Below are 20,840 nucleotides of genomic sequence, written 5' to 3' on the forward strand. Positions count from 1 at the left end.
TCTCATCTGGTTTTATAGATGAAGAAACAGACTCAGAGAAATTAAATTACTTTCCCAGCATCAGAATGAATAAGTGACCAACCCAGAGTTTAAAGTCAGATGGTAAGGATCCCAGCATGAATGTTTTTAAGCTCTGTAAATACTTTCTTGTACATAGAGTGTACTAGAACTTTTAGATGGATTAATAATTGGATGCATGGATGAATTAAATGCAAGAAACTTTCAGAATTAATTCTGAGTCCTCTAGAAAAGCAGGTAGTTGTGAAGAACACAAAGAATTTCAGGTGAATGAATACAGCTAATGATTCTGGGGAAAGAGCACAACACACACACACACACACACACACTCATGCATGTGCACATACACATGTGTGCACAGAGAAAAAGACAGAGACAGAGCATTCATACACATATTGTAAAAATCACTAAGTTGGCTCTCTAGATCAAACATGATACATGAGGCCATAAAGGAGCAGAACTGAATATGAGATAAATAGTGAAAATATATTATCTCTGTTCATCATAAGGATCTTGTGGAATTTGATTCATCTCAATGAGAAATATTTGACCATGTGCATCCTCCTTCTAAAAAATTCTTATCTATATGATAAAGAAGCAATATTGACTTTGACTCTCTGCTGCTCCTGACTTGGTTTGAGCCTTTCCATGCTCATATTCCTGCTCACACAAATGTGAGTTACCCCCTAGATTGAGTGGATGGTTCCTGCTATGGTTTGAGGCTGGATTATCCGATCAAAATGCATATTAGTCTTATTCTCTAGTGATTGCCTTACATGTCATACAGCTGAGATCATCCCCATAATGCGGTCATTTTAACATTATGGATACAATAGCTAACCTTTTCAGGAATTCACAGTCAGATCCATTTTAAATTGAATTCTGCATCGAAATAAATAAATCCTTTTCTCTTTGACAAGTGATAGTAAACAAAATAATTAATCTGGTCTCCTAGTGCTCACATGCAAACAGGTTTTGTGTTTGAGAACTACTGTCAATCAATTAGCAGTTATGTAAGCAGCTTGTTTTCTAAAGCAATCTGTAAACCCTTGCCCATTGTAAACGTGCTAACTAATCAAACCCCTGCTGTTTCTCCATTTCTTCTTTCATTTTTAGTAAAGGGGGGACTACAGTCTAGTTGTATATACAATTACACTAACATGATTATCCAAAGGGAGGTCTTAAGTACATAGGAGAGCTGTCTAGATAAATAAAACATGAACTTAAGGTTGTCATCTGAGAATAAAATTAAGAAAAATCTAATTTATATAATCTAATAAAACTTAATGGATTAATTGAATTGGCCTTTTTTAGAGGCATCCACCATTAGATGACTACATGTCAATGAGACCTCACATTCAGTGATTTGAAAATAGCATTTGTGTGCCATAATATTATTCTAATACCAGAAGGTGAATAGTGACTAAAGTGTAGCCTTCCCAAGAAAGATGGGGAGACAGGAGATAGATGACCATAGCAGTGATCGTCTCAGGTAGTCAAAAGCACCTGAGCACTTACAGCACTGCAAAAACAACAAGGCCATCTGGTTATCACCAAGAGAGCTTTCTGGTCAACCTAGCAAGCTGTCTTTGTTAGGGTTTCTACTGCTGTGAAAGGACACCATGACCATGAAAACAACTCTTATAAAAGAAACATTTATCTGGGGTGGCTCGCTTGCAGTTTCAGAGTTTCAGGCCATTATCATCATGGTGGGGAGCATGGCTGCATGTAGGGTGCAGGCAGATGTGGTGTTGGAGAAGTAGCTGAGAGTCCTATATCTTGCAGACAACAGGAAGTTGACTGTGGCACTGAGCAAAGCGGAAGCAAAAGAGTCCTTAAAGCCCTCCTCCACAGTAACACACCTCCTCCAACAAGGTCTTAGCTACTCCAACAAAGCCACACCTCCCAATAGTGCCACTCTCTTTAGGGGCCATTTTATTTCAAACCACCACATTCTACTCTGCCCCCAAAGACTTGTAGCCACATCATAACGCCAAAATGCATTCATTCCAACTTCAAAAGTCCCCATAGTCTATAACAGTCTCAAACTTGTTTCAAAGTCCGAAGTCTCTTCTGAGACTCACAGCAATCTCTTAATTGACATCCTCTGTAAAATTAAAATAAAAAAGCAGATCACATACCTCCAACATATAATGGCACAGGATATATATTACCGTTCCAAACGTAGGGAAGGGAGCATAGTGAGGAAATACTGGATCAAAGCAAGACAAAAACCAGCTGGGCAACCTCCAAACTCTGCATCCCCATGTCTGATGCCAAAATGCTCTTCACATCTCCATCTCCAACTCCTTTCAGCTTTGTTGAAGTATTCAGCAACACACTTCTTTCTCTTGGGCTCAATCCAATACCGATAAGCAGCTCTTCTCATCAGGTATCCCATGACTCTGGCATCGCTAACATCTTAGGGTATCCAAGGCAATTCATGTTTCAACTTCACAGCTTCACACAATGGCCACTCTAGGTCTCCATTCAGGGACACCCCTGACATATGCCTGGCTTCAGTGGCTTTCCTTCATCTTGGGGGGCAAATTCCATAGCCCCTTTCTTTCACCCATAACCACAGAACCATATCCCTGAAGCTGCCAAGTTCTGCTGCTTGATGGGGCTGAAACATGCCCTCCTCCTTCAAATACATCTTCACCATCCTTCCGTTTTTCATTTTGACCTACACTGCCTAAGCTTGGCTGTCCTGTAACTTGCTCTGTAGACCAGGCTGGCCTCAAACTCAAGAGATCTGGCAGCCTCTGCCTCTGGAGTGCTGGGATTAAAGGTGCGCATCACCACACCCAGCACTGAGTTTTTCTTTAAGTCCTTTTCACAAATTGGAAACTTAGCTGTGTGGGATCTTGCCCTGAGGTCACCACTCTCTTTAAACTCTTTATCTCCTTAAACACAGGATCTATTCCCCTTTCTGGTGCCCCCTTTCTCAATCTGTACATTCTGAATTTTTCTTGCTCAGCTTGCTCCTTTTCATTAAAAATCTTCATTAGAGTTACAACTAATAACCACACAGCAGAGTCTATAATGGGATGTTTTGAGATTTCCTCCACCGACGGAATTAATCCAAAACTCTTCACTTTATCCTCAGGCAGACTCTTCAGGTAAGGGCAGGAAAGTAACCATATTCTTCACCAAAATATTACAAGAACAAACTCTAGACAACATACTAAACTTCTTCTCCTCTGAAACATTTTGAGGTAGCCCCTCACTACCACAGTTCATCAAATCACACTCAGCACCACTGTCCTCCATGCTCCTACTAGTACGGCCCATTAAGCAGTGCTTAAAACATTCTACAGCTTTCCTAACCCAAAGTACCAAAGTCCTAATTCCTCCAAACAAAAACATGGTCAGGCCTATCACAGCAATATCCCAGTCCATGGCATCAACTTCTGTCTTCCTTAGGGTTTCTATTGCTGTGAAGAGACACTGTGACTACATCAACTCTTATAAAGAAAACATTGAATTGGGATGGCTCACTTACAGTTTCAGAGACCTAGAGGTTCAGTCTATTTTCTTTCAAACCACCACACAAGCCAATCCACAGAGTATAAAAGGATATATGTAAATCTAGTAATTTTATCACCTGTCACTGACTACTACCACTGCTTCCTTTGATTTCAAGTTCATCTAGAAATCTTCTAGCTTCCTGTTGGCTCTGTCAAAGTTATCTTGCCAGTAAGAGAGAGCTTAGTCGCTCCTGTTGTTCTGAATTTCACTTCTCATCATAGATTATAAATTTATTTTAAAATGTAGCCTATAATCATTAATTAACATGAATTCATTTATTGAAAGATTATTTCAACAATGATCGATAAAACCAAATGTCTAAGCCCTGCTCTAGGATGCCACAAAATCCACAAGTGCCTTCCCCTTTTGACTTTGCTTTCATGATAGGAGAAGAGGAAGACAATGATTTTCTGTGTTTTCTTCATTCTATATTAGATGCATAAAAACTAGGCAAATATGTATAACAGAGAACAATGGCATGCTCTGCATATAGGTTGCAATTAAGAACAAATATGAAGGGGCATTAGTGTATTTGTTTCATAGTTTTGTATCAAGACCATATCAAGAGCCTTTTTTCCTTTATGAATGATATGCACTCTAACTTAAAGCATGAGCATCTCCAAATGGGAGCACATTTATAAATATGATTATTTCCCAAAAATAAATAGTTGTATGAGGATATTTCTCAGGAGTTTCTCTATAAATTAGTACTTTCTTACTATCAGAATTTGTGTGGGCTTTTGTTACTTTTAAATTTCTCAGTGGTGATCTCTGCTATAGATAATACAGAAAGAGTTGGCAACCAACATGGGCCAAAGACCGGCCCATGCATTCCATGTGTCAGCAATCTACCTGATAGCACAGGTATCATCTTTCCTTTGCATTTAGTGCATCTTAATTCTTTGTCATCTGCTTCAGTCACCTCCTCTCCTATCACGAAAGCAAAGTCAAAAGGGGAAGGCACTTGTGGATTCTGTGGCATCCTAGGGCAGGGCTTAGACATTTGGTTTTATCGATCAATTGCTGACCCACTGTGTGTGTGTGTGTGTGTGTGTGTGTGTGTGTGTGTGTGTGTGTGTGTCTGTGTCTGTGTCTGTGTCTGTGTGTGCGTACCTGCCTGCCTGTCTGTCTATGTGAAATACCCTTCTGCTCAATGAAAGGAAAAGAGATGATAATCATTGATTACTTGAGGAATCACAGTTTGAGAAGACATCAGGATAGGAGAAACATCTGTTTTCACACTTATTTGTCAAAACAATAAAAGACCTGGAAGAAAACCAATTCATGTGGGTGATTTTTTTCCCTATAGCAAGTCCTTCTTTCTCTCCCTTTACTACCTGTATTAGTTATTTTTCTGTTGCTGTAATAAAATACCATGAACAAAGCAGCAACATAGGAAGGAAATATTTATTTTGTTTACAATTCCAGAGAGAGACAGAGACAGAGAGACAGAGACAGAAACAGAGACAGAAGATATCTTGGTGGGGAAGTCATGGTGTGATGAGTGTGGGCCCAACCTGGCAATCAGGAAGCAGAGACAGACCAGGAAATGGGGTCAGGCTATAAAACCTCAAAGCCCAGCCTCAGTAACATATTTCCTCCAGAAAGGGTCCACCTCCTGAGGTTCCATTACCTTTCAAAACAGTACTGCTAACTTGGGACCAAATGATCAAATACATGAGCCTCTCTGAGAGACATTTCTCATTCAAACCACCACACTATTCCTATTTGCTTGAGGCTCTTCAGGCTCAGTGTTCATTGACCAGGTCCAATGCATCAAGTACTTTATCTGGACAGGAAAGAAGCAGAGAAAGAACCAGCTGCGGTGGCCTGGATAGATAGTAGCAGTTTTCGCTCCATTATCACAATCTGAAGAAACAAGTGATTTCTTGTTGTCTAATGTCTCTTGTTTATGTATGACTCAAAATTAGTGAAATTGTATGATAGTAAGTAACACAGTAACTTGCTCAACATAGGCTGATTATGTCAGACCATCTACTGAAAGTTTCTGCCCACTCTAAGGGTATATAAAAGGAGAAGGTTCTTATGTTTCTCTTACATCATAAAGGCACCTATTCAAACTGCCCAGATTACTTTCAGGCATTCTTTGTTGAACAACACAGTGACCCAGGAGGCTGGAATATTCTTATCAGATTATTATCCAATGTGACTTAACACTACCTCAAATCCTAGTTGAAAATAGTTGGATCCAGACATTACAAATTTACAAAGGAAAGTGGATTTGACGGCAAATATTCTTGATAAAGCAGATCAAAACAGCTTTTTGGAATTCATAGTAAAATATTTTTTGACTAGATATAATTCATTTGTTAGGATATATGCCCACGAAGAATGTACTAGGTCAGTTTTGCCAAAAATACTTTTTAAAGTTGTGTAACTACTCTTAAATTTTTGGTTGTGAGCCTGGCCTTTAACGGCTGAGCCATCTCTCCAGCCACAGCAGGCCTTGCCTTCTTGTAGGTGGGAGTGGGAGGGGGGTTGGGAAGGGGAGGCTGGAGGAGCGGGAGGAGGGAAGAGGGGGATCTTTGGTGTGTAAAATGAATGAAATGTAAAATAAAAGAAGGGGGGGGGGAGTTGTGCAGCTACAAACTGTGGCATCTCAGAACCGTGCAGATTTTTTAGACATTATACCAAATACAATTAGCTACCTTTTTAAATCCACATGATAAAAACTTATTTTAACATATTTTGAGAAACACATTGGGTAAGCCTGTGGTACTTAAGTCTATATACAATAGTTGAAATGAGAAGACAAAGTTGGAAATTTTTCTTTCTTAGCAAAACTTTGCAAACTGTCCTATAAAACTGCAAAACCATGGTCTTGCTAGCATGAAACAATCTATCGGGGTAAGCAACAACAGTGCACATGAACAGTCTTTCATTAAAGACTTAAAAAAGGAAAAGACAACACAGTAACTTTTGTCTGGATTCTGTAGACTCCCTTTCCTCATTCTGACACATCATCCTCCAGATGAGAAAGGTTGGTCAGGTCAGGCTGTATGTGAGACCTAGAGAATACCAATAAGGCAAACACTGAGAAGCAAGGCTACCTCTGGTGGGTTAGAATGCTTAAACCACCTTTTAAGAGCAAGCCCTCCTCTTGGTGAAGGTTTAGGTTTGACTCCTGCTTGATTCAGTAGCAATATTTACCAGCCACGTGCCCTCACACAGGCCAACTGCACAACAGCAACTCATCTCATCTGGGAAATGAGGAGAGGATGTTTGCAGCTCATCCTTAACTGCTCCGAGAGGTAAACAGCTCACTGGAGTGAAGCCCTCATTAGCATGGTACCTGGTCCACAAGGAGTGCACAGGCGTTAGAAGGTAGGCCTTAGCTCGGAGGTCGTCTGTAGGTCATATCATCAAGGGAAGGGAAGTGGTGAGAACCGTCAGGAAGCCCAAGTGGAATTGCTTGTTTACAGGCTAGAATAAAACTAGCAACAACAGCAAAGGCCCCTGGGTATGTGATGTGTTGTTCTCTAAAACCCCAAGGAAATGGGGTGGGGGTGGGGGCAAAGCTGCAGTTAGCATTTCTAAATATTCAGATATAAATGTTAAGTGTGTCAATACATCTGGAGGCTGTTTTCCTTTGTTGATTCAATACTGATTTTTTTTCTACCCCAACAGCGGTCCCCTGGGGACTTGCTCACTCATTTCATTCCCTGAACGTAGGAATGCCGACACTTCTTTCTGTCTAGTCATCCGCACGTGTGTGAAAGCATTCCTCTGACCTTGTAGTGGATTTGTAAGGCAAACAACATGAGGAAGAGAGGAAGCTCTCGAGGCGCACATGCCAATGTGGGCGACCCTTCTCAGCCATGCCTTTATGCCTGGGCATACCACTAATGGAATTCTTATTTCCTAGTCCTTCACCATCCCCACGGTATGAGCAATGAACAGACAAGCAGAGGAACAAAACAGGGCTGCAGGGCTCTTCCTAGCACTCTCTGAGATGAAGGTTTCTCTCTTCATCACAACATGGTACCAAACCTCATCAGTGCAGCCCACATTCCCAGGACATGTGTTGGCGCCTATGTGTAAATCAGGTACAGACCCAACCTACCAAAAATAGACATTCTCTAGAGAGGAACTGCTGGGCAGATGGCTCTTCAAAGGTGTTTAGGAGGGAGCACTGCTGGTTTGGTTTAGGAGGGAGCACTGCTGGTTTAGGAGGGAGCACAGCTGGTTTAGGAAGGAGCACTGCTGGTTTGGTTTAGGAGGGAGCACTGCTGGTTTAGGAGGGAGCACTGCTGGTTTAGGAAGGAGCACTGCTGGTTTAGGAGGGAGCACTGCTGGTTTAGGAGGGAGCACAGCTGGTTTAGGAAGGAGCACTGCTGGTTTAGGAGGGAGCACTGCTGGTTTAGGAGGGAGCACAGCTGGTTCAGGAAGGAGCACTGCTGGTTTAGGAGGGAGCACTGCTGGTTTAGGAGGGAGCACAGCTGGTTTAGGAGGGAGCACTGCTGGTTTAGGAGGGAGCACAGCTGGTTTAGGAGGGAGCACTGCTGGTTTGGTATCACTGAGTATGAACCATGGCCACACTGTCTCCTCACTCTCTTCCACCTCCCATCCTTCTACTGAGCTTCTCGAACAGGAAATATAAAAAGAGATGATGAAAGAAAGTCCTACCCAAGATAGGTTGTGGGGGGATGGGGGAAGCAAATACCACACGCGGTAATCCCATGCACACAATGAAATTAACAAATGTGTTGGTGGTAGGTCCAGAAGGTTCTTCCTTCAGAGAGACAATGCTTTTATACCCAGATGATATAACACAGCACACTTGATCTAGCCACAGCATGTAAAGAGCGACCTCAAAACATCCACAGGAAATGAAGTAATTCCACAACACCTCCATAGCAAATGCTTCTTTTTATATGAAAAAGAAAAGAATTAAGGTGGCAAGATACAGAGAAAAATAAGAACCATAAAGGGGCAGGGTAAATGAAGAGATAAGTAGAGAAGAAACAAAAAAAATGAAGTGTTCCACATGTCTGTTTAATCACCACTCACTGTACCTTTTCCTGGGTGCCCACAACAAAGCTGTACAGTCATATTTCTGAAGACAGGAATCACCTATTTTAAAATATTCACATACTATTTAATACTACTGAAGATCAGGTTTAATGATTTATATTCTCAAATTTCAAATACGTGCATTACTTAACAATAAAGATGTGGAACGGTGATATCTTCATTTTCTTAGATAATTTGAAAACATTTTGCCTCTAGAAACCTCCATGAAATCACATACAGGAAAATGATAATTTTCTACATATTGCAGGGAGAGGAGGTGGTAAAGGGAGGCTGCACACATTGAATCTGTCTGTCTGAAGCCCTGAGTGGGCAGGTCTACACCGAGGGCCACTGCTGACAAGTTCTATCGGGAGCTTCAGAAATTAAACACAAACCATTTAGTTAATTGTCCTAGAAATCTACTTTTCTCTCATAATGGCTTCATTAAATGTCAAATTTAAATAGTTTATGACAAAACTCAAATGGATTGAGATAACGTGATCAGAATGATACTGAGAGTAAATGGAAAAAGTAGACTAAAGCAGAAAACATCCACACAGTCTTTCACCTTTCCTACATCTATGTTTTATGTCAGCATAAGCAAAGGGTAAATGACCTAGAATCCCATTCATTTACACTTTAAATTTTACAAAGATTCTTTAAAGCCCCAGACTTCTTTTGGCAGCAAGAGTCCATCCCTTAAGGATAACCAGTCAGTGAAGCTCTCAGTTCCCGCTGCTCCCACCTGCTTTCTCGGGACCCCTCACAGCTCATTTTAGGAATACAATGGTTTTAACCAAAGAGACCTCCAGACAAATCTGTTCCGAAGGGGTCAGGAATGATGCATTTGCCAGATGGAGAAAGTGCCTGGAGAGCTGTATTCCTCTTTATGTCTTGAGAGCACATGCAACAGATGTGATCCCCTTGCTTTATCAAGTATGTTTTTTGTGTTTTGGAAGCTTAGACAACAGATGTACAATCCACGTAGGTGGCGCTGAGAGAGACAAAGGAGAAACTGAGGTTGGAGAGCTGGCTCTGAGGTTGAGAGGTTTTTTCAGAGGACTGGAGTTCAATTCCCAGCACCCAACCCTTGAAACTGAGCTCAAAAATCAACCTTTCTGGGAAGTCTCTCCATCCCTAATACGATCCCCTTCTTTCGTACGACTTCTCTGTACCTTAGACACAAGTCTGTATAATGTCCATTTAAATCTCCATGCTAATGTGGTTCATGAATAAGGATGGTCTCCTTAGAGTGAAACCTGACATATTCAAATTTCTTACAGTGATGAGATTTTGTACTTAAATCTGTCTGGCAATAGATTGTAATGGATAATTTGGCACACTTGATTTTGAATGGTTCTTCACCTATAAACCTTCTGTTACTGGGCAATTAAAATCTATTTCTCATTCCTGTGCATGGGCAAGCATGTGATTGACTCAACAGAAAGTGGACAGGGTTTTGGTTAATTATATTTTGACTTACTGTTGATGTGGCATGTATATGTATGGGCACACTTGTACCACGGATTGAAAGTAGAAGTCAGAAGACAGCTTATTGGAATCATTTTTTTCCTTCCACTGTGGGTCCCAGGGATCCAACTCAAGTCATCAGGCTAGGTAGCAAGCATCTTCACCCACTGCGGCAAAACCATGTTTTATAACAAAATATTACTTGACTGACAATATATTTTTAATTTTGGGGGTGAAAAGGAGCATTTAAATGAACAAGATAACAGCTAAAGCCTGAAGAAAATAGAAAAGAGTTTGATTTTAGATACATATAAGAAAATGTAATACAGTCTTAGCAGATAAATATATTTTAAAGTTAAATCCAGAATTTACAGAATAAATTAAATGAGGAACTTTAAAATTATTTCCCTCTAAATTTCAAAACAGGAAACATTTGTTATCAGTTGTAATCTCAACTGGAATCAAATTAATTTCCATTGTGTGTTACATTAGCATATATTAAAACTAGCAATTAAGGGCTGGCAAGCTGGCTCACCACCTAAAGGCACTGAGTCCTCAGCCTGACGACCTGAGTTGCATCCATGGAACCCACATAGCAGAAGGAAACTCTGGCAAGTTGTCCTCTTAGCTCCACAAGCAAGCTGTGCCACGTGCCCCACATGTGTGCACGCACACATACACAAAGGAATAAATAATATGCAATAAAAACCTTTAACATTAGCAATTACTACTAATACACATTTTTCCCATCTAAGCCAATCTTTGCACTGAAAAATCAACAAGAAAAAGAATGTCTCTTGTTTCTTGAATAACTGGAGCACAGCAATCCAAACTTGCATACATCTCAAAAACTTTTTCAAGACAGCTTAGATTTAGCTCATCTGTCACCAAGTGAAGACTCCTGGGAAAGGTAATGCACTTTTCTCTTCGAGTTTGCGTTGAGGTGTTAAAGTTAGCTTTCCCTGTGTTTCCTAAGGAAGAGGTACCACAGTCTTTGTCACAAGTAAGAGCCTACAGCTGGTAAGTACATTGCAAAAACTTCAAGTGTGTACAAGACATATTATAACGGCAGAAATGGTTAGTTGGCAAACAGCTTTGAGACTAAATTTAGTAAGAAGGACAAATTCCAGGCGAACTCATGTACGCACATTTGGGTTTGCTCCCACAGACTATCCGGATGCCCTTCCCAGGATAGAACAGACCCAAACCTCCAGGGCCTCCCCAAACCCACTCAGAGAGGGCCATTCACATCTTCATTTTGGGATGGTTAGGGTAGCATCTGGACTGGAGCAAGGCAAGGCAGCACCAGGACAAAGCTGGACTGGTGATGTGGTAAGATTTGATTATGGGTACTATTCACGCTCAGCAGCTGCGGATGAATAGAGCTGCATGGGTTTGAATGAACAGAAAACATGCAATTGTTCCTTTTGCATGGATGGCAGTCCGAGACACATTTGGGGTGAGGGGCATTCCAGACTCTTCATGATCTTTTGTTTTCCTTTATAGTTAAAGGGGTATGCCCACTTTCTCAACTACAATGGGATCCGCCAGCACAAGAGTCAACAAACTCAGAGGAGGCAAAAGACATTCTTCCCTGGACTGCTCCTAAGAAGCTTCAGGGCTTCCAGACCACATAATGTCACAGAATTATTTGTAACGCTTCTTTAAAAGGGGAACGGGGTTGAGAAATGAACTGCACATGGGAAGAACAGCCTCTAGAGGGTTATCCCTGCAAAATGAGCCGCAAGGCTTAGGGAGTGGCAGCGGTTTCCGGCCATTAGTGCCACTAACCAAGGCCAGCTTTGCTCTTTATGGGAATCGACACAGCGATTGATGACACTGTTCTGTCCACACAAGCCACCCTGCCCAGCTTCTCCAAGTCACACTCAGACAAAAGTCCACCGTACTTATCTTTGATTGGGGTATTTCATTATTTTTCTGTATCGTTGGGGTCAAAGGTGCCATGAAGGTGCCCGTGTAAGGTCCAGAGATCTCCAAATCTTTTGCATTACATCATGCTCCAATAAAGCAATTACTGTCAGCTCACAATTAACCTTGCTCCTGGAGGAAGCACCAATGTAAAACCTACAGATACTAGATAGCCTATGTGCTTCTTTCCCTCTAGTTTGTATTATGAGAGAGTCGGGGGAGAGGGAGACTGAGACAGAGACAGAGACAGAGACAGACAGAGAAAACATGGACCCAGAGAAGCTCTGGCCTTGAAACTTCTTCAGAACAGTCTGAGCAGACGTCATACAATTCACTGCCCTGTTTTTATGCTCTTTTTCTAAAACATGAAGCAAGAAAATATCGCTTTCCCAATAACCAACTGACACACAGAAAGTGTGGCACACAGAGGAAGCCAGTAGGAAGCAGCAAGGACAACTCTGGAAGGTTGGTAGTCACCCTGGAAGCAGAGGAACAGAGCCAAGGACACCTCTGGGGACCCTAGTTCAAAGTCCAGCCTCTGCACCTTCCACCTCAGGAGGCTCAGGTCAGGCCAGTGCTTCCCTACCATGGAGATAGCATTGGGATGTTTTGCTCAGTAAAGTTCTGTGTTAACCACAACAGTAAAAGCTCTTGCTTCAAACACTAATCACTTGGCCTGTTAAGCATGCTTTCTGAGGCTCAAACTCAGGACCTTTAGAGTATGAGACTGACATGCTTCCTACTGTGTTAAGAAGGCAGAGAATTAACTATGTTAAGCATCCTCAATGCAAACTCGAAGAAAAAAGTACATTACCTTTTCCAGGAGTCTTCACTTGTTGACAGATGAGCTAAATCTAAGCTATCTTGACTGCCACTGGCCCTCTTTACATTTTATGCCATGGGAATTTTCTCTGATGCGATGATTCATAAAAAGTTAGATCAATTTACCTTCTGAGACAAGATTTCACTATGCAGCCCAAGATGGCCCCAATCAATAATCCTCCTGCCTCAGCTTCCAGAGTACTCTGATTACAAGTCTATGCCTAGGGGCTCATTGCTGCAAGAAGGAAAAAAGAAGCAAACCATGAGGGACATCTTAAGTGATAGGAACACAGCTACAGTGGGGTTCTAGACCCTTTGAAGTAGATGAGCAAAATAGAGGAAGTTATGAAGGAACGAAAGAGTCTCTGAGGTTGCCGCAAATACGCAGGGACCCCGAGAAAAAAATTGGAGAAGTAACTTTAGGGAAAAAAAGGTGAGAGTAAATGACAAGTTAAGTGTTTGGGTGAAGACTTGTTTTGAGTTAAAATGCTTATAGCATTCAATTTCTATCATTTGCAAATACACTATGTAATAAAATTAGTGGAATCTTAGAATAATCCATCTCTCGGGTGCTTTTTTTTTTTTAACTCAAAATGATTTTTTTTCCCTGCCTTAGAGTGAGGAGTGTGGTGGGACCAGGGTGAGCAGACACAAAGTCAATGACAGTGTGTAGAAAGAGGAGAACGTGTGGACATCATGTCAATTTTAGAGAATAGCAACAGAGACTTTTATCAACGCGGGGAGAGACAAGGAAAGGGGAAATGGGAGAGAAAAAAGCATAGAGAGGAATTTTCAAATTTCAGGGTCACGAATGGAAGTGGGAAGTGACCCAGGAAGAAGACTGGGAAAACTGGAGATAGTGACATCTGGTATCGATACTGATAGAAGAGAGCCACATAACTGCTAATCGCACATCTCTGATCCATCACTGACTCTTCAATGATTTGTTCTGTGCATCTGCAGAGCTCTGACCACTTCCGGTTCACCAGGAAGCACAGCAGGTACCAAGGCACAGGAGGAAAGACATGGCCTACCGACAGGAGCTTACCAACCTGGAAAGGGGCTCCCTCGTGCTGGGAACGTGCAATGTGTGACGTTGGTTAAATGCAGACGGTGAAGATGAGAAGTGTGGTTCCTCTCCCTGCTAAACCAAGACAGAATTCCACACACAGACACCTGGATTTCAAGGCATGATTCTTTTGTGCAGAAAGGGCATGTCTTTACGTTTTGTGCCATGGGAATTTTCTCTGACGCAATTCATGGAAAGTCAGATGAATTTACCTTCTAAGATTTCACAATGCAGCCCAGGATGGCCCCAATCAATAATCCTCCTGCCTCAACCTCCAGAGTACTCTGATTACAAGTCTGTGCTAGCACAATGGCTAAGTATTTGAATTGTATAAAGGAAAATTATAAATGCAAAACATTTAAACAAGAGGATTTCAGCGGTCTGCTGGACAGCTTCCATCTGAACACTCATGCATTTAGAATATCAAAAGAAAAGGATGAGGGAATGAGGAGGTTTATGATTGGATTCTGAGGTTCTTCTGGCCCTTGCGTTATTCTCAAGAGTGCAGGGCTACGTCATCCGCGAAATTACAATTCAGTACACGGGAAATGGCAACTTGGTGCTAAGAACATGGAGGTCTCTGCCAACACTGACTTGGCACATATGCGAAAGAGCCAAAGGCAGGCTTTAAAGAACTTTCTGACGCCTCTTGTACTGAACTTGGACTCAGTCTGTGTGCTAGCCATGACCTTGGAGCTCCTGTTTGTTCCAGCCAGAATCAGTCAGCAAACCGAAGGTCTCAAACTGTGTTGCATAAGGTACTTCTAACTTGCTCTCACAGTCTCAGATACACAAAAAATCCCTCATTCTTCCGCCTACACACAAGTTATAAGTCTCTCGTGTCTCACGGAGCCTGTAAAGAAACGCGGTTTGTGTGTAGACAATGGAAAATTAACAGCCTCGTGAAGGAAGCTGAGCTATGGAGGGAACGAAACTGAAAACAGAAAATCAATGGAGCCAGACAGACGCAAACATCGAGCGGCATTATTTAAGCAATACAAGCTAATGGCACAGTTGGGTGAGTGAAGTGTTAGCTCATGCTGATTTCCTCTTAAGTCCAAAGTGCTAGAACAGTTGACCCAATGGACAGTTATTATTTTAAGTGTAGGCTATTCATGAAAATGTTAGGGACTGAACCATGTGCTGTGCTGTGTGTGTCTGTGTCTGTGTGTGTGTATGTGTACACACATATGTGTATGAGGGCATGGGGTGTGTGTGTGTGTGTGTGTGTGTGTGTGTGTGTGTGTGCCCATGCATGTGGAGGCCAGAGGACCTTCGCAGGTACTGTGCCTCAGAAGCCATACTCCTTGTTTTCTGAGACAAGGTCTCTCCCTGTTCTAGAATATACCAAGTAGGATATTCTGGCTGGCCAACAAGGCCCAGAGATCTCCATGCCTCTGACTCCACAGCACTAAGGTTACAAGTGCAAACCACCACACCCAGTTTTGTTTTTTTTTTTTTTTTTTTTTTTTTTTTTTTTTTTTTTTTTATACAGGTACTGGGGATTGAATGCAAGCCTCATGTGTACATGGCAAATATTTCACCACCTGGTATATCTCAGGCCCCATATGCTGAAGTCTTAATTCCCCCAGAATCTCGAGTAAGGTTAAATGCAGCCACTGGAGAGTTTGATTGACATAATAGTTCACCTAATATGAAGAGGGGATCAAAGCCCAGATTGACAGAGAGGAAAGAAAATGGAACACTGGGTGAAGGCAGCCTTCTTGAAGCCAAAGAAACAGGTGTCAAAAGAAACCAACTCCAGGATTCCTTGACCTCAGACATCCAGTCTCCAGCACCATGTGAGAATAAAAAGTTCTGTAGCACTGGCAGCATTAGAAAACAAACACAGAAACCTTGGGCCAACATGTAGCTCAGTGCGGGAGAGCCCATGGGGTCCTGGGTTCTATCCCTAGTACAGATGAAAGGAGGAACTTTTCTATGAAAGGCTCTCATTTTCTTTTTCTTCCTTCCTTCCTTCCTTCCTTCCTTCCTTTCTTTCTTTTTCTTTCTTTCTTCTTTTTTTTTTTTTTGAGACAGAGTCCCTCTGTGTAGCCTTGGCTATCCCGGAACTCACTCTGTAGACCAGGCTAGTCTCAACTCACAGAGATATGCCTGTCTCTGCCTCCCAAATGCTGGGATTAAAGGTATGTCCTGCCGCTGCCACCACCCAGCAGTCCTCATTTTTCTTTTTTAAACAAGTCTGAAGTGGGACCCACATGCGTTCTGTGCTAAGTACATCCTGCGTCATACTCACAACCCCGACAGGAAAGGCCAGCACAGCCAGCGTCCAGTCCCGGAGAGAGATGAGCTTCCTCAGCTGTCGCTCTTGCTCCTGATTCCCGCTGTCTCTGGTCAGGAGAGTGGAGAGGTCAGTCAGCACACAGATGCCGAAGAAGACAGCCTGGATGACCTGCGAGGAGACAACCACCCAACCTGGTCAGCAAGAGCTACGGAGACCCAAGTTCCGGAACACAAAGGTAGCTGTGTGTCTGCATTATGACAGAGGAAGAGAATACATCCAACGCCTCAATACAAAGCTCACCCTGAGAATGAAAACCAGAGACTTTTGCTGGCTTTTTTGTCTGTTTACAATTAATAAGTGAGAGGATTTGTCTTTAAAAAGACTACCTCCGTCCCCTCTCCCCAAGGCTCAGGGAACATCACAGAACATGGGGTGGGAAGATGGTCAGAGCCAGAGATGAGGACGGAGCTGTTGTACTCAGGAGCTCAGGGCAGCTCTACTCCTCTGCAAAAGAGCTTCACAACATCAAGCCAGTCCAAATGCCAGCATAAATGGGGGAGGGGCTGACAAAGGCCCACCCATAGCTGAGGCACGCAAAGGCTGCTGGGGCAGAAGCGGAAGCGTCAGTTTTCTCCAGGGGTGTGACCCCTGGTGTTTTAGCCATGCTTGAGCAGATGGCCTCCCACCCTCACACCTGTGCACACAAAGGTAGCAGTGAGGGGATGGAGAGGGTGGTTTCATTGAGAAGAGCCCCACAGGTGGGACTTTTTGGGAAAGATTAGGAAGTGTGGCCACGTTGGAGAAAGTATGGCAGTGGGGATGAGCTTTGAGGTGTCAAAAGCCCATACCATGCTTTCATTCTTTCCAGTGATTGATCAATCTCGGTCTCTCTCTGTCTCTGTCTCTCTCAGTCTCTGTCTCTCTCTCTGTCTCTCTCTCTTTCTCTCTCTCTGATTTGTGCTTGTGGATCAGACGGAAGCTCTCAGGTACTACTCCAGCGCCATGCCCACCTGCCTGCCGCCATGCTCCCCGCCATGATGGCCGTGAACTAACCCACTCAAGCTGTAAGCAAGCCCTCACTTGAATGCTGCCTTCTGTAAGTTGCCTTCTTCACGGTATTTTGTCATGGCAATACAAAAGTAACTAAGACAGTGAGTTATAAGAAGTTGGGAGAGGGCTGAGGAGGAGCTGAAGGTGGCGTTTGGGTAGATATAATCAAAACATATGAATACAATTCTCAGGAATAGTTTTTTAAATTATGCTCCCTTAAAAGACCTGTCATGAATCTGCCAAAACAGGGAATTTATTTATTTTTTTATTTTTTTGGTTTTTCGAGACAGGGTTTCTCTGTGTAGCTTTGCGCCTTTCCTGGAACTCACTTGGTAGCCCAGGCTGGCCTCGAACTCACAGAGATCCACCTGGCTCTGCCTCCCGAGTGCTGGGATTAAAGGCGTGTGCCGCCACCACCGCCCGGCTCAAAATAGGGAATTTAAATGATACAAAATGAAAAAAAAGAAAAAATGAACCCCACTACTTCCATTTTCATTCTTCTTGGGACAATGAAGATGTACACACACACACACACACACACACACACACACACACACACACACACACACGTAGACCCAACAGAAAGAATATTAATTATCAAAATGGCATATTCATTATTTTCAAGTCCACACCTGTAGTCTGTTTCTACTCACTAGTAAGGTCTAGCAAATGCCTAAGAAGAGAATGCAAGAGGACACAGTCTAAACAGCGAGCTCAATGTGGAGAGACCATCTGTGTGTATGAATCCCTTAGATTTAGGCAGTTTCTGCCACAGCAGTGATAGAAATCTGGTCATCAAGGAATCAATTGAGCATGAAAATTCACTCTTGTGTGGCGCAACTTTCCATTATGAAGACCGGATGGCTCTTGGGTTTCTAGTAGTAATGAAATCCAATCTTTCCAGAGTAGAGATGCTGCGACCATTGTCTCTATACAGTTACCAGGATTACAAATCAATTACAATTGAAATTATTCACAACAATCATACTTTCCCTGGACCAAGGCTTAGTGAGAACCCTGAAATAGTACAAACCAATAATTTGTCAACCTCCTGAAGTAGGGCCAAAGTTGGGGAGGCGGAGTGCTGGCAGCATCCCAGGGTACAGCTAAATGAAATTACAGAAAGGGCAGAAAATACATTCCCTGGGGTCAGATCTTACTTTCTTAACACCAAAGAAAACACAGATTCAGGAATTTCCAGACTTCTTCAAGGAGAAATAATTTATTGTTGACTTATTTTCAAAGGGTACAATTCTCCTTACTTTACAGAACACAACAAATACTTTAAAAAGAAAAGGGCATTTCCACATCGGCAGTGGGAAGAGTCTGTGGAAGCTCTGTGCACGGTTCCTCACTTGGACACAAAGTAACATCTGGTTCCAGCTGTGAGCTCACCCTGTGGCACACACAGTGTCAGTAGCATAGGTTTCGGGGACCTCCTCCGAACCCTGCTATTACTAGTCGGCCAAAGCCATAGTCATGCTCCAGTTCTCCTCAAAATTTAAATTGGTTTTAGCTTCCATGGCTTAGACTCTATTGTCATTTTATAAATAGCCAGGGTGGGAGAGACTGAGACTGTCCCAAGTGAGAATAACACAGAAACGGGTAACAAATGGCATCAGGTTCTAATAATCAGAGATAAATGACTCAGAGAACAATCCCATACTAAGGAAATTCCTCAAGTCATAGCGTCAGGTTTAAGATGTTTGAACCTCTCTGGCAACCCTCATGTGTGAGCCATCAGTGACCACACCAGGGAATGATATGCTCCATGACTGTTAGTCAGCATCTAGCATCCTATGTGACCAGTACCTAAGAGAATTCAATACAGCCACGATGAGATAGCATTCCTCATCAAAATAGTGATATGAAGAAGTGTGACTCAACCAGAAAGCTTAGAGTGGGAACAAGGCTTGGACAAACACTGTGAGGAACACCTAATAGTGTAGAGATTCCTATGCACTCTTGCCCTGGTGACTGGACTAGGAAAGGTATGCCCTAAAGCAGTGGTTCTCACTCTCACAAAATCGATACTGCCGAAGAACATGAGGCCAGGCAAAAGGATTTTTATGTAAACAGATGTCTTGTTGACTTGGGGAAAGCATGCTGTTACGAAATTATAAAAGGAAAGGGAGAGAAGTGGAAATGTAAAAGAAAGGGGGAAAGCAGAAACTCATTCTAGGAGAGGAGAAAAACCGAAAGCATTTCTACGAACAGATGTACAATAAGTAGTGCGTGGTAGCTGGTATCCCAACAGACGTACAATAAATAGTGCGTGGTAGCTGGTATCCCAACGGACATACAATAAATAGTGTGTGGTAGCTGGTATCCCAATAAACATGCAATACATAGTATGTGGTAGCTGGCATCACAACGTGACAGAGCTAGAAAACCTAGGAGACAAGTCTCTGTGCATGCCTGTGAGGGAGTTTCTAGATTAGGTTCATTGAGGTTAGAGACCCATCCTTAATGTGGGTGTCACCATGCCATCAGCTGGGGACCTGGACTGAACAAACTGGAGAGTGAGCTGGCATCAGCGTTCCCCCGCCCCTTACCTCTCTCCCCTTGTCTTTGGCTGCAAAAGTCAACCCTTCTTTTTTTTAAGCTGCCTCAGTCAGATATTTTTTTCTCAAGGATGAAAAGAGTAATTAACACATATTCTAAACTACAATTCCCAGATAGTGTACCCTCACGTGAAGCCATGAGTCATGTAACACATCTGTCCCCTCACAAGTACTTGGTGGCTTCCCTGCGCCTCTCTGTAGTCTCCTTGGTTGCTTCTCTCCAGCTTATATACAGTGACCACAACCTCCCCAGAACTGCTATGAGCACCTCCCCAAGTGAGAAGTCAGAGTGAAGAGAGGGAGGTTTCCTGATATCGAAGCTTAAGGAGGACGAGGAGGAGGAACTGGGGAGGGGGGGGGTTGTTACTGTTTCTTTAAAACACAGGCTAGGGATGTACATTGATGGTGACACACTTGCCCGGCTTGTACATGGTCCTGGGATCAGCACCCAGCACTGCTAAAGAAAAGGAAAAGTCTGTCTTTAGCTCTCATTATCAAATAATACTTGGTAAAACTTATGAAAAACTCGACCATTCCTTGATGAATGGATTGACTTCTGGTTAATGGCTTAAAGAAACAGTTTGCCAATACTGAGCCACTACTTTAGATCTCTATCACATTTACTAGAGTTTGAGTCCCACAGACAGTTACCAGATCCCATTGTGTTCTTCCTACGCCCAGAGTACCACTCTGTCCACTTAAAACTCACTACACTGCTTACAATGTAAGGTTACATGGAGACGCAGAAGTAAGTGCTAAGCAGGGTTACCTTGAAGAATCATTTGGCTCCAACCATTCCGCAGAGCTGGCATTTCCAACCCTCAGCTCAGCATGACATGGATGTACACCATCTGCCCGTGAGTTCTTAGCAGGCTGGTTGCTCTTATTATTTCTCACCCCCATGGAAATGGAGTGGCCCAATGCACTCTATCACTCCAAGAAATATAAAGATTGATCAGAAAAGCAAAATCATCTCAGGATATTCTGGAGCCATTCAGTGTTTGCTTTTCTAGAATGATCTCTACAGTTCCATTCCTTCTGTATCATTTCTCCACCTCCCCTTCCTATACCGAAACCATAGCTTATTTACTGATCCACTTGTGAATGA

At 42.7% G+C, this 20,840-nt stretch overlaps 1 protein-coding gene across 8 annotated transcripts in view; it reads right to left on the reverse strand.

The window, feature by feature from the left end:
• The window catches only part of Aig1 (androgen induced 1), a 222,679-nt gene that overhangs the window by 166,372 nt on the left and 35,467 nt on the right, over positions 1-20,840 (reverse strand). For all 8 annotated transcript variants that reach the window (XR_005090197.1, XR_005090196.1, XM_028861410.1 and 5 more), the window contains exon 2: positions 16,131-16,286. Coding sequence is in view for 6 of the 8 variants with exons in the window: in XM_028861410.1 (XP_028717243.1) it covers positions 16,131-16,286 (156 nt within the window). In the remaining 2 variants the exon portion in view is untranslated. The remainder of the gene's footprint in view (positions 1-16,130; positions 16,287-20,840) is intronic.

Source organism: Peromyscus leucopus, chromosome 8a (genome assembly GCF_004664715.2).
Source record: "Peromyscus leucopus breed LL Stock chromosome 8a, UCI_PerLeu_2.1, whole genome shotgun sequence".
Lineage (NCBI taxonomy): Eukaryota > Metazoa > Chordata > Mammalia > Rodentia > Cricetidae > Peromyscus > Peromyscus leucopus.